Below are 14,436 nucleotides of genomic sequence, written 5' to 3' on the forward strand. Positions count from 1 at the left end.
CTTTATTTTCCGTGAAAGGCTGACACTCCCTGTGTGTATGAAAACTGAGTGCTGGTCCATCTCTTTGGTCTCTAGAGTTGTCACTAGTACTTTTCACCAGTTATTAAGAGACCTACAATGTCAAACAAAATCAATGTGATTTTCACTTCTCTCTTTCCCAGGTTTTCTTTATGCTCTTCTGTTTCCTTCAGACTGTACCTAAATCAGTAGAAACTTTGTGTGCAATGTAGCTTTGCCAACCACACCTTTCTTTCTTCATTATCTTTCTTTTCATTCTTGTTTTGGCTTTTCTATGTAAGTAAACCCCACAAACCCAAAATGTCTAGTGAGCTCCAGAGAAATAATTTACATTTTTCTGGAGAGCCCAGCTGTTTTTCTTTCCTTGCCTTTCAGTTGATTTAGTGCATTGCTGCTAGAGCTTTGGGCCACATGGAACAAACAGCCCTCTGACTTCTTTCCCCGCAGACACGTTCTTTCCAAGCTATTTCAAGCACAGTCACTTTTTTTCCCCTCTTGCCTCCCTTCCCCTGCCCTCAGGCTGTCTCCACCACTCTTAATGTGGCTGATGTTTGGTATCTCTTCTCTTTGTGCTAATGGCCTCCTCTCTGTGAGCTGACTATTTTGTTAACATGTGTCAGGGTTGTTTTGGTTACAGTTAAAAAAGTAAATTGGAAGTGAGATGCTCAGTGTAAACTTTGTAGTGGCAAGTCTCTTTACCATTTTCTTTCAGAAGCTCCTTCTATGTTTTGCAGTAGCTTAATTAGGCCTTAAACTGGAATGATTCAGATACATGTTGGTTTGCATTTTAAGATTGGGTGATTTGGGCACAACTTGGGCTTTGTTTGCCCAGCTTACTGATCTGATTTATATGGGCAAATGTAGTGCTCAGGTTTATACAGGGAAAGACTGCATTTTATGACAAAGAGCTGCAGTGCAACCACAAGTGCCTTCCTCATGATGGTTGTACTTGGATGTCTTCTGGATGGATGTGCTTGAATGTACCTAAGAAGAATCATGATCTCAGAAAAAAATCTTGTCACTTCTAGTTTGAAGCCAAGGAAGTTACAGGCAGTTAGTGCTTGAGAGGACGGACCCTTGATGTACTTGGACAACTGAGTCCAGGTTTCTTTTTAGGCATCCTATAGTAGAAACTTTATGCTCAGGAAGAGAGATCTCTCCATTGCTAAGGGCTGCCATTGCTGTGTATCACAGGTAGGACTTCAAGACTCAATGGAAAAACTAAAAATCATCCAAGTGAAATTAAGGTAGAAAAAATGGTAAATACAGTGACTCCTGGGTAATAGAATAGTATTCCTGTAAGTGTTCCTCCATACTTTCCTATAACGCTTAAATGTCTGTTTCTTCTTTGTACATGATATGTAGATATATGTCTGGGATATTTTTTAAGCTGTGCACTACCATAACATTATTGAAAAAGGAGAATTTAGACGAAATAGATTGTTGCTGTTAGCATGTAATAAAACCATTAATGTTTGGTACTGCCAGCATTAGTGTTGTTTAGGACAAAGTATCGATAGCATCAGCTCTTGGGACAGAGGGATAAGACAAATCAGTGTTCCAGCACTAAAGACTGATAAACAAATGATTTACCTTTTCTTTCTATGTGGTGTGTTTGTTCTCCATTGACAGCTGTTGGATCTCCCAAGGGAATTACTTTCTCTGACATCACGGAGAACTCCGCAACAGTCAGCTGGACACCTCCTCGCAGCCGCGTGGAGAGCTACCGGATCTCCTACGCCCCTATCACAGGAGGTAAGTAACTGCCAGGAGGGAGAGGGAGAAAAGGAGGAAAAAGGAGAGCAGAAAGGGGTTGTTGTGCTGATATCCATCTCTTAGTGATCCTCCCAGATGATCTTGTACAGATCATCTTTTTCTTCCAGCTGCAGACCAGGGATGTGGGTGTGCATACACGGTCCCAGTAGCCAACCTCCGTTGGAACATAGTGTCCCACATCCCATGGACGACTTGTAAGAGAGCTCAGAACTAGGTACAGGAGTGGTTGTACCCCTAATAGGTCCACTTTCACAAAAATCTCTGTTCCTGCTGACTCTCCTAAGTTAGGATCTATTTCCAAACCGTCTCATTATTTTGTAGGCACTTTATGAGCTAAGGATATTTGAAATGATGATACTTGGAAATAATAATCGTAATCTGTGGTTATAACAGTTTTCCAAGGCAGTGAATTTTCTTAGTACTCCCCAATGTTGTTTCATTCCATCCATTATATCTCTGTTTTAGTGTTCATCTTAGAAAACTTCCTATACTTAAACAGATTTTTAGCATAATTTAGGGATGTCCCTGAAAAGAAACAGTTAAAGAGCAAACACTACAAATGTCAGACCATGAAAGACATGCTATTGACTAAGATAAGATATAGGTCTTTAGAAAATATAGTATGTAAGCACATGTGAAGTGTATATTAAATATATAGTGGTCCCACAGAAGAAAAGGAGTAACCCACAATCATAAAGTCAGGCACCTGTCAAACTGCTTTCCTGGAGTAAACATGGAATTTGAAACAAATATGTGTCCTAAATCCTCACCCACACATGCAGCACCTCTTAAAATAATATTTACTAGATCTACTGGCTATTTACTATACTACATCTGAAATGAGATGGGTGAAGGAGAAACTTCCAGCCCTTACCAGAAACAAAGCAGGTCTAAACTGCATCCTCACAAGGGTATGGACTTCCATGGAGAGAGTTCTCTGTTTTCACCTTACATTTTGTTTGTTAAAGTATATTTTTCTCAACAGAAATCTTAATTTTTCTTACTGTTGGCATACCACTAGGAATGGATATAAACTAATGTCTTAGATTTAGTTGTCATGGCAGCAGTACTTTTTTCCTGAGGCTGCCCTTTGACACTGGTGATTGTAACTAACTGGGGAAAATTCACCTCCTCCTGTACAAGTATGTCCATTTTGGTCATTATGTCTTTAACTTGAAACACATCCTCCAAGCATTTACTGGAGTACTGTGTCACTAATCCTTGGTATTTGGCTTCATCCTAGGTACTCCAAATGTTGTTACAGTCGATGGAAGCAAGACAAGGACCAAGTTGGTGAAGTTAATCCCAGGTGTAGACTACAATGTTAGTATCATCTCTGTGAAAGGCTTTGAAGAAAGTGAACCTGTCTCTGGCACTCTGAAAACAGGTAATATATAAAGAGGAAATAGCAGGTTTTCAAATGCATTGTCTGACTTGGGAACTGGAGCTGAAGACCTACTGAGATCCCATTTTTGCTGTCCACACAAACTGTAGGAAGTTTTTTGCCCACTCTTTCTTTATGTCTTTGTATTTCATGTGGGTATAGAACTTGTAAGGCTCCCGTTTGCTAGGTGCTGAACCAAACTGCAGCGAGACAGAGAAAATTAATGTACTTAATAGTCTGAATACATCAGAAAAAACCTCAGAGGTTTAATTAATACCATTTTACAGATGAGGGAGCAAAGGGCAGCTCAGCTGAACAGTCCAGACCAGTTTCTGTTGTGGACTCAAATGCCACATCTCACAAGTTCCAGACTGTATCCTAAGCAGAAAAACATCTCTCTTCTTTTTTTTTTCTTCAATGTAGATTTAACTATCCCTGCAGGAAATGAGGGTCCACTATGCCACTGCTGACCCCACTCTGCAGTCTCATTCATTCATTCATTCACTCTTTTTTGGGGGCTGACAAATATTCAGAGAACTGAGGCACAAAACAAGATGATGAGTATTGGATGATAACATAAAATGTATAACCAATTCCAGCTGTGCTGGAGGCAGATATCTATCCCAGTTCAGGAAGAGCATAAAACTGTGTGCAAAATAGAATCCCATGTGGAAGCAAGGCAGGACGTGTGGGGATTTTGGATGGTTGGCTGGCTGTTTGATTGATTTATATTTAAACTTGCAGAGAAGCTGGTGGAAGGTCACAGTGGCTATCAGTTGCCATCACATTTGTTATTTTTCCCAGCTCTGTCTCCTGAGTTTGCTCCAAAAAGCAGACCAGATTTGAGAGCGTTGAGAGAAAAATGTCAGCTCTGACAGCGCTGTTAAGATTGATGGTATCAAGACTGATCTGAGAACATAGTTATGTCTGTTCCCAGCATTTAATCTTTTCATGCATTGACCTCCCTTTCCAGTGGAGGCATTTGATGTCTCTTTATAGGCACTGACGTCTTTTCTGCAGAGCCCCACTATTCCAAAGGGGATCATAACAGCTGCATCAAACAGCAGTGTTTGCACGTTTTATATCACATATTTACAACAGAGCATTGCACAGATCTGAGAATGTTTGTCAGATTCCTTCAATCTGTTATTTTTTGCTTTCAGCTCTGGACAGCCCATCAGGCCTAGTAGTGGTGAACATCACAGACTCTGAGGCTCTGGCAACCTGGCAGCCAGCAATTGCTGCTGTGGATAATTACGTTGTCTCCTATGCTTCTGAGGATGGTAAGAAGAATTAGTGATGGATCAGGGAGCTGACAGCTTTACAGCTCTCAAGAGATGCTCAGAAATAGGTGCAGCAATGTGACACCAGGAGGATGGCAGGGGACTGTTATTTGAAGGAGATGCCTCGCTGGAAGCATTTTAGAAATGATCATTTTAGTTGAGCATTCGCAATTCAGACACAAGCAGAGAGAACTGAGATTCTTGAAAAGATGGTGTCATAATTCATATGAACACTAGAGAGTGCTAATAGTTTTAGATAAAGAACTCTGGCATTAATTCCGATTCAGTGTAGGTGTAAACAGAGACATGAGCTCTGGGCTTTTACTATTTTGCTCTTGCTCCCAGTGAGTAAGAAAATATCAGTGAGTGGAGCATAGAGGTGAGTACATCATGACATGTCTGAATAAAGCCGGGACCTGTTCTCTTCTGTGTTTTCTTCTTAGAGCCAGAAATTACTCAAATGGTATCAGGAAACACTGTGGAGTATGACCTGAAGGGCCTTCGACCTGCAACTGAGTATACCCTGAGTGTCCACGCGCTGAAGGACACGCAGAAGAGCGAGACCCTCTCCACCCAGTTTACTACAGGTGCTGTGTCCCACCTCACTGTGGGGAGAACTGTCATCTCTTCTAGTCCCACCTGGCTTACGTTTCTCTAATACCATGAAGTCAGCCAGCACATTGTGTCTTTTTTTACTAGAAACCTGAATTTTTATAGTATATGCACCAAATTTTCTCTGGTGGAAAGCTGGTGAGACTGACACAGAAAGTGGGGTTTTGTCATGAATTCCAGAGATTGTCACACAAAGCAGAAGCAGGAGCTCTTCTCTGGGGGCTGTTGTTGGCGTACCAATGCTGAAGCTATCCAGCTGGTCTCATATTTATGGCTTTCAATTAGCATCAATGAAATTATGGACGTTTCCTGACTGTTACTTGACTTTTCCCAGGGTGTTAACTAAAGAATCAGGACTTGAGCCATACAAACACAGTGTTATGGTCACAGTGGAGTAGGGAAGCTCTAGCCAGAGTAGGAAAAATTTTTCTATTCAGAAGAGGCATCATTGGGACCAAAGCTTTTCTTCCTGAGTATATGTAAATACCAATTTATTTTCTTGTGTGAAATAATGAAAGACCCAGTTTTGTTTCAGAAGACATTTCAGTGCAGCTGCTTATAAATTAAAGTGGCTGAGACAAGCCAATATTTTAACTTAAAGATAATAAATATCTGTATTTTAAAACTTCCAATGGGAAAATTGGATTTTAATCACAAAATTCATGTTGAAATATTTTTTACTTTAAAATTTCTATGGAGAAAAACTTTGCTTTTCTAGCCTGTTTCAATATACTGCCCATAAGATAGTGTACTAAACTCCATATGCATTGATTGTAATTGATCTGTTGTCTCCTTCAGGAATGGATGCTCCAAGAGATTTAAGTGCCACTGAGGTTCAGTCAGAAACAGCTGTGATAACTTGGAGGCCTCCACGAGCTCCTGTCACTGGTTATCTCCTGATCTACGAGTCCATTGATGGCAGAGTCAAGGTATAGCACTTGTAAACAAACCAGAAGGGTTGTGCATCAAACCGGGCAGTAGAGATGCTCTGAAGTGTTCAGTAATGGAACATAATCATATGGTTAAGTTAAACATGGTAAAATACTAAGTACCTGTTTCAGTGCTAGCTTGAACACAATTGCATTTAAAACCTACATAAGTACTTTCCTCTGTCATATCCTGAAACAGAAGCTCAATTGCTTCATCTCTCCACAATACAGATAAAGGCACAAGCAACTATTTTCCCTCATTCCAAACTGGTATCATGGAATAAAATCACACACCCCAAAGAATGGAATTCCTCTTTCTAATCTCAGGAGAATCCACCCCTGTGCGGGTGTCTAAAGCAGGCTGAATCACCTCTGAAAGTGCCTCTTGCTCTCCAACAGTTTTCTTATGTCTCTACATGACTAGATTACACTAGATGCTTACATATGAGTGAGGTGAATCCCAGCAAAAATGACAGATGATTTTGAACACCCAGCCTGGGACATCAGAAGGGATTCTGATTTTCAAGAAGGCAAATTCCCTAATCATACTGAAAATCAGACTTTTAAATTTACAGAAAAACAGCCTTTTGAAGGCCAGGGTATGGTATTTCCTTGTCCTAGGGTGATCCTTCTCAGTTTTTTATGAGTTTCACAGAGACATCTATACCACGTGTACGTTCAAGGCATGTAAACATTTATGCTGACTTGTTTTTAAACCACACAGCTTACACATTATGATGGTAAACTTTCATTTCCAGACAACTTTTCTCAAACTTCTAAAGAAAGGTAGCTTGACAAAAATCTTAGAGTAGAAGTTTTGTATTAAATAATTTAGATGGTTAAAAATACTATAAATAATTACCACAAAAAATTATGTGACAGACTAAAATATGTAACAGTTTGAGTTATTATTATTTTCTCACTGAGATTTCCCTGTATTATTTCTTCTCCCCATAGGAAGTCATCCTAAACCCTGAGACAACTTCCTACAGCCTGACGGAGCTGAGCCCATCTACCCAGTACACAGTGAAGCTCCAGGCACTGAACAGATCCCTGAAGAGCAAAATGATCCAGACTATTTTCACCACAAGTAAGGACCTTAGAGCACATGCACAGCTCAAATAACATAGAAGTTACTGCTCTCAGGACAGCACTGAGCTCTGCAATAAGCAGTCACAGACCTCATAGAATATTTTGAATCCAACTGTCAGTATGCACTTCACTTGCTTTTAGTGCTAAAGTCCCTGTTTGCCCTGAGCTGTAGTGTCATCTGCTTCCCTGGCCTGGCAGGATGAAATTCTTTTCTTTATATCCACCCACATCACCTCTATAGTCCTCTCTCTTATGAAACATCCTGCCTTTTCCATGTAAAATATCAAAAGGAACAATACTCTTCAAAATCCAAACTGACACCCTGATTTACCTCTGTATTAATGCATAGCAAGTTGTTCAAAATATCAGCATGTAAAGACTAAATGAAGCAAACCACACACACACACACACAGATCAATTCAGTGGTCTGAGGAGATGAATTTCTGGGCAGGTTTTTTTCTCCTCTATCTGAGATTGGTTTTTGCAAAGCCACACAGCATGTCTGTTCCAGCTCTAACAGGACAGCTCTCCAGTGAGCTGAATGCAAGAACAGATTGGGTTCTCTGAAGGTCACTTCACTGCTGACACTAGGAAAAAAAAAAAAAAAAAAAAAGTTGTTCAGTATTAACTGTGAAACCTTGCCTGTCATTTGTCTCACTTTTCACAGTTTCCAGCCTTTCAGACCCAGTAGGACCTTCAGCCATTTCCATTCCTCCTTCTGCCACTTGTACCACCTTCAGCCCAAGGACTCACAGAAGTGCTAATAAAAGTCACGTAGCCCCAAGTCTGCTCACAGTCACTCCTTGTGTAGAGTGGGGTGAACTCCACCAACAGGAGGCAATCCACAACCAGGAATAGGAGAAGAATTAAATCTGAATGTATTTAAGTGAGGTTTGGCAAGTTGACCATAAGCAGGGACTGAATGGGGGTGCCTTCACCCCTACAAACACAGTGTCAGTCTCATTCAGGCAGATGCTTAAGCCTGGTCTTAACTCTAAACAGACATATGTGTGCTGTTTAGAGAGAGGAAAACACTGAAGTAGCTCCCTGCAGAGAGTGGCTTTTCTCCAAATCCCAAAGCTGATGCAAATTCCCTGTAGCTGAGGCACAGGCAGGGATGTGCAACATGCTGGAAAGGGAGCAACAGCCACTCTGTGAGCAGCAAGAGTTAAAAACCTTCCTATGGACACACTGGAACATCACTTAATTAGACCATTGGCTGAAAAAGTTCATGGCCTAAGTGAATGCAAAAAGAAAAAAAAAAAAGCTTTTATTGGAGTTAGAAATTATTCTGACTGCAACAATTCTATGAGCTTGTTGTCAGAAGGAAATGCTTAACAACATTTACCTGCAGTTTCAATGGTTATTGTTTTGGTTTTTAAAAGCCTAGTTTTATAACATAGTTAATATAGTGCTTGCTAGCAAAATATTTCCAATTTATTTATTTTTGGTTGTAGTCATGTCTTTGTATTTCCTGCTCCCTTTTCTGTCACATCGTCAGAGGTTGGTAGATTTGGTTTTACCCAAAAGTTGCTGTAAACACAGCTCATGCCATTTAAATATTAGCTAGAGGATGCACTCCCGTCATAGCAGGGAGTAGTTATCTGGCATTCACAGCACTTCCAAAAGTGTAGACAGATGTGCAAAAGCATATTCAAAAGAAAAATTTATATAATCTGCTGTTTACTGCACATCTTTTGAATGTAGGATATAATTACAAGCTTGTTCCTGGGCTCTGTACCTGGCTGTGCCATTGACCTACAACAGGTTTTCATTAGTCATCTGTATTCAGTAAGTTCCTCGTAATTGCTGATTTCTTAAGGACTGCTCTCTCTTTTTGTGTGTGTGCAGCTGGTCTTCTCTATCCTTACCCTAAAGACTGCTCCCAGGCTCTCCTGAATGGAGAAACTGCCTCTGGGCTCTACACAGTTTACGTGAATGGGGACAAGGCTCAGCCTCTGCAAGTCTTTTGCGACATGGACGAGGACGGGGGCGGATGGATTGTGAGTAGGGGGAGAGGCCCTGCACTGCCCTTCATGTGCATCTGCCTGTGTTAGAGCAGGGGCAGCAGATCCCATCCCCTGCTCATCTGTGGCAGCCCTCATAGTGCTCTATCATCCAAGCAGACCTGACTTGTCTATAAATTTGGGGGATTTTATCTCAGGTAGGACCCCTAGGTGTCTAGAAGGGAGGTTCCCAGCTCTTTCTGTGGGTGCGGAAGGGAGAGGTGTTCCCAAGGGATGGGTCACATCAGCAGTCTCTCTCCACTGGCTATAGGAGATGCTGAAATTACCATTTCAGACCAGATACATACCTTCTGGATGTCATACCTTATGAATGACAGGAAAATGCCAGCTCTCTGTAGTGACATCCTCAAATCTGAACATGCCAGAGGGACCCAGGGCACAGAAAGGACAAAGTAGCTGGAGAAATGCATGGCTAGGAGACTGAGGGATGTAGAAAGTCTTGGCTGACTGTGAGGGGCTGTTAAAAAAGCCACGAGCAGGAACTAAAAGGCCACATCACACAGTGTAGTCTGGGAGCCCAATAGAGAAACTAGAGTGAAAGAAAGCAAGGAGCATTCAACAGACTTGGTACAATTCAGTAACTGCGGTGAGACTGCTGCTTTGGGTGGGAGGAGCAGGGAAGCAGCAGTGTCCAGCTCTGTATTTGTAAAAGCCAGGCTGCCAGTGCCCTTTCTGTCAAAGGCAGTCTGTCGATAACACTTCTTGCATGCCACACTTGTAGGTGTTCCTGAGGCGTCAGAATGGAAAGGAAGATTTCTACAAGAACTGGAAGACTTACGTGACTGGTTTTGGAGATCCTAAGGATGAATTCTGGATAGGTAAGTGGCAAGAATTTGATGTGGGGTTTTGTTTGGGTTGTTTTTAAATGAAACATGAACAAAACCAAAAGACTAGGAGCCACTTTGAAGCTTCCATTTCATGGCAAGAGTATTTGTAAAGGGGAACATAAGGTCTGGGCAAAGGAGGCTTAGGGACAACGTGCTACGAGGGAGATTAAATGTGCAGGGTGGAGGGCAGTCCCTCCAGGTGCAGTTCAGAGATGTCCCAGGAAGCATGACACTCAACATACCAAACCAATGTTCACTGGTGCTCTGTAAGAAGTCAGAAGGTAACCTGAGAAGCAACTGCAAACCTTCTTCTTCCTGTACTCCTCGGACACCTCTAGCAACAAAAGCGTGTGACTCAAAGAAGCACAGTGGGGAAAGTAGACGTAAAAAGAAAATTTCCAAAGATTGTGCTACATTTTCTTTGGTTGTAGATGAAAGACAGTGACGATCACACAGCACAACTTTGATTGCTTTTCCCAAAGAGCTACCTGCTACTGTGATTTGAAGGGAAGAGGTCTCTCAATCAGCCTGCTTTTATCTATTTGGTTTTGTGCTACCATTGTGCCACAGCTGACATAGCTTACGTCCCTCACCAGTGTTCCTGCCCTGGTGTACAGGCCAGTGTGACCCCATTTACAAGGTAATATGATGGTAGACCAATAAAACATGGGGAGACAAATGGATTGTTCATTTATTTCCACAGGTCTGGAGAACCTCCACAAAATCAGTTCTCAGGGCCAGTACGAGCTACGTGTGGATCTGCGGGACAAAGGTGAGACAGCTTATGCTGTCTATGACAGGTTCAGCATTGGAGATGCAAAGAGCAGATACCGGCTAAGAGTGGATGGGTACAGCGGCACAGCAGGTGAGATAAATAATTTTTTTCTTCTGATTTGCAATTTCCTCCCAGTTGACTCGAGGTACCTGTGTGAACATTGCAGATCAACATCACAGCAGATACCTGTTAGGTGTCTGAAAATATGAACATATCAATATATTTTATGTTTCCATTTTAAATCCTCCAGTCATTTAGGTGCCACATTTTATGGCATGCTTATGACAGAATATAAACGAGTATGTTAAACAGCCATATATCTCATTTGACCAATGCTTGACTGTCATTTATACAGCTAATAATAGCTTGGCACAGCGTCATCTCTTGTCAGTGGAATATGCAGCAAAGTCCTGCTATAACATGATTTGTAATTTTGCTGAACATATCATCTGTCTTTTGTAATCATACTGGGGCAAACCTTGCAGCCCTTATTGAGTCCTCTTCAGGGCTTCAAAGGATTAAGAGATAAATCCAGCTCCACAGAATGTCTTAAAAGGAGATAATTTCATGCTGCTAGGTGCATGGGCACAGAGATGCATGTGTATGGACTCTGCCCTGTGACCATCACATGAACTTTATGCACATCCACAGAGAGGATATGCAGCAGTAGTAGAATTAATGTATATTTAAGGCAAACACACTGGTGCAGAGCAGTAGTAGCTGCTATAGCTAGTAGGATTCAGTCCTACTGCTTCCTCTTCCAAAGCATTCAGGTCTAAGGTTAATGGATGGAGCAACACAGATCCTAAGTCATGAATGTGAGCTCTGCTTCAGGCATACACTGAAGGTTCTCCTGCTGCACCCAGAGCCCAGTAGTGGGAAGCCAGCAGTAGGCAGACATCTCTCTGTGTTTGCAGGTAAAGAAGATGGGTATCTTTACTTCATGGACCAGATAAGTGTGGAGAGTCCTTTGGTCTTGTTTCACTCCTTGTGGAGGTCTCTACGGACTTGGTTTGTCCCCGCTATCTTCTGTACAGGGCCAAAATCCAGTTTTCAGCAGGAAGTGCAGAAATTGAGCTCCATAAAAAACACTTAGTAAATTGGGGATTATGGACTACTTGGAAAAATATTTTGATTTGCCTCCAACAATAAAAATTGTGTACTTCCTTCTGTATTAAACCAAGTCAATTTATAATAACTTAAGTATACACCCAGGCTTTGTAGACAGTCCAAACATTTTCTGCAGAATAGTCCCTCTCGTGTAATCTAAATTAGGCAAACCACTGACCTTGCTCCTTCTTCTGTCTCCCCCATCCAGGTGACTCCATGACATACCATAACGGAAGGTCCTTCTCCACCTTTGACAAGGACAATGATTCTGCCATCACTAACTGTGCTTTGTCATACAAGGGTGCATTCTGGTACAAGAACTGTCACCGGGTCAATCTGATGGGCAGATACGGTGACAACAGCCATAGTCAGGTGAGTTTGGTGTTTGAAGGCTTAAGTAATGCATTAGAGGAAGGGGAATTGAAATTATGAATCTGTCTGGTGGTTCAGCTAGCCAGACGTCAGAGCACCAACCAAGCCGAAGGATCATAGGGCAAGATATGGGAAGTTGCTCACAGAATTATTTAATGTCAGCTGGTGAAATAGTGATGGTTTTGTCTAATTTTTCAAGGGAATAAATATCCCAAGTGTGCAAGGAACAATTATAGACTTCAACATGTGAAACAAATTGTTCTTCCTGCCATGAACCAGGCAAAGAGTGACAGCCCTGGGGGACAGTGTGTGGGCTGGTTTGTACACGTTGTGCATGGCAGCGGCCAGAGCCTTGCGCTTCCCAAAGCCCCTCACCTTGGTTGTGCCTCTGTTCCCAAGTTAGAGAACAGCCTGCAGCCTGAAAGGAGAGCAGGAAATGCTGACAACAGGAGTGGTGAATGCGTGACCTCCCACACTTCATCTTTGTCCTTGCAGGGTGTTAACTGGTTCCACTGGAAGGGCCATGAATATTCCATCCAGTTTGCAGAGATGAAGCTGAGACCCTCCAGCTTCCGAAATCTGGAAGGACGACGAAAGCGAGCGTAAAGCCCCAGAGGTGGCGAAGGGGCTGCGGGCAGGGTGATGGGGGGGAGGGATACAGATGGGGGTGTGGGGAGATCCTCTGGCATCACTGGGTGGTGGGGTGTGAGGAGCTGGCAGTCGTACCAAAGCATCGGTGACCCCTGGCCTAACAGAGGCTTCTGCAGCAGCACAAACAACAAGCCTTAAGTGTCTCAGCATTTGCAGCAGAGCAGCTCCAGCTGCCCACCAGTAACGTCCTCCACACCAAAGACAATGATTGTCTCAAGGGTTGTATGTTGGTTTATTAAATTTTATTTTCTCAGAAAGCCTCTGGGATAAATTTATTCCACAGTCTGACTTATCTCTTGGGTGGCCCAGGGTGGGGTGGGGGGAACAGCTTTGTACATTGGTAGTTTGTTTTAGAACCAGCCATATTTTAAACACAGAAAGGTGTACGGTTAATTATCATTATTATTATTATTATTATTAGTTATAATTGAAATTCTCTGGTTGTTGCAAAGCCTTTTTTTTTATATATATATATCAAGTACCACAGAGAAGGAGGGGATGGGAAGGGGAAAGCAGTATGTTTTTAAACTTAAACATAAGATTAATATTATTAATATAATGACAAATAATAATAATGATAATAATAATAAACTAAGTTTCTGTCATTTTTAAGAGAACCATGCTTTCGGAAACACAGCAGGACAGTGTCTGATTGTAAATTTTTTTATAAATAAAAGCACAATTACTTTAAAATAAATTTCTACCTTCTTTCATACATGTTGAGTTTGTGCATGTCCAGGGTATATTTGCATAGATGAGGAAGTAAATAAAAGGTTGAGAACGATCAGGCTGCTGAGCCCGTATGAAAACTGTTCCTTTTGTCAGTGATTGGTTGTAAGTATTCTGTTGGGTTTGTTATGGTGAAATGCCCATAAAGATTCGGTTTCTTTTAGAACATATTTCTTTATTTTCCTGCCCAAAAGCTTCTTACGTGTTTTTCTAAGTGTTACTGACCAATGCTTGCTCCATCTAGGTGGGAATAACTAATAGAAGACGACAAAGAAAGTACAGAGTTGTTGTTAGGTACCATGGCAAGTCTGAACACTTGTGTAAATAAAGGGCTCTCTTTTTTTATATGAATGAAAACTATGTGTAGTTCCTCTGTATCATACTCTTCAGCTGAAGACAATAAAAGATCTTTTGTTTTAATCCAGTCTCTCTGCCCTACTTCAAGGTTGCACTTTTCAAACAGAGCAAATGTTTCTGCCTCCTCCTTGGCAGTCGCTGGAAAGTGTCTGGGAAGGGAGATGCTTTCAGTTCACAGTGGATATGATCAGCTCTGCGGATGAGACTTAGAGCGAAGTGCTAGCTGTTAGGTAAGGTCACATATGGTTGATTTGACACAGGGTGTAAAAAGTGTGTGGGCATGGGAAATATCACCAAAAAAACTTCAGAATCAGGAGGGAGGGAAGGAAGGAGAGAGAAAATCACTTCCCTTCACCCTTAGGTCTTTTTCTTTTAATATTATTAATTTCAATCCTTCGATTGTTGCATTTCTGAGCGTTAGCACTTAGGAATGGTTATGTCCCAGAGCCATCTTGTTCACAGTCTTGACTGAAACTGAAGCCTGGTGCCCCCCC

The 14,436-nt window shown here is 41.8% G+C and overlaps 1 protein-coding gene across 4 annotated transcripts in view; it reads left to right on the top strand.

Annotated features, from left to right (window-relative positions):
- TNC (tenascin C) overlaps positions 1 to 14,005 on the top strand; it is a 73,645-nt gene extending 59,640 nt beyond the window's left edge. For all 4 annotated transcript variants that reach the window (XM_026860433.1, XM_026860431.1, XM_026860429.1 and 1 more), the window contains 11 exons: positions 1,651 to 1,773; positions 3,038 to 3,181; positions 4,342 to 4,461; positions 4,905 to 5,048; positions 5,872 to 6,002; positions 6,960 to 7,092; positions 8,946 to 9,097; positions 9,843 to 9,939; positions 10,652 to 10,813; positions 12,042 to 12,205; positions 12,701 to 14,005. In XM_026860433.1, the coding sequence (XP_026716234.1) occupies positions 1,651 to 1,773; positions 3,038 to 3,181; positions 4,342 to 4,461; positions 4,905 to 5,048; positions 5,872 to 6,002; positions 6,960 to 7,092; positions 8,946 to 9,097; positions 9,843 to 9,939; positions 10,652 to 10,813; positions 12,042 to 12,205; positions 12,701 to 12,811 (1,481 nt within the window). In that variant the 3' untranslated portion in view covers positions 12,812 to 14,005. The remainder of the gene's footprint in view (positions 1 to 1,650; positions 1,774 to 3,037; positions 3,182 to 4,341; positions 4,462 to 4,904; positions 5,049 to 5,871; positions 6,003 to 6,959; positions 7,093 to 8,945; positions 9,098 to 9,842; positions 9,940 to 10,651; positions 10,814 to 12,041; positions 12,206 to 12,700) is intronic.
- Positions 14,006 to 14,436: the final 431 nt, after the last annotated feature.

This window comes from Athene cunicularia (assembly GCF_003259725.1).
Source record: "Athene cunicularia isolate RWA chromosome 17 unlocalized genomic scaffold, athCun1 chr17_part1, whole genome shotgun sequence".
In the NCBI taxonomy this organism is placed as follows: domain Eukaryota; kingdom Metazoa; phylum Chordata; class Aves; order Strigiformes; family Strigidae; genus Athene; species Athene cunicularia.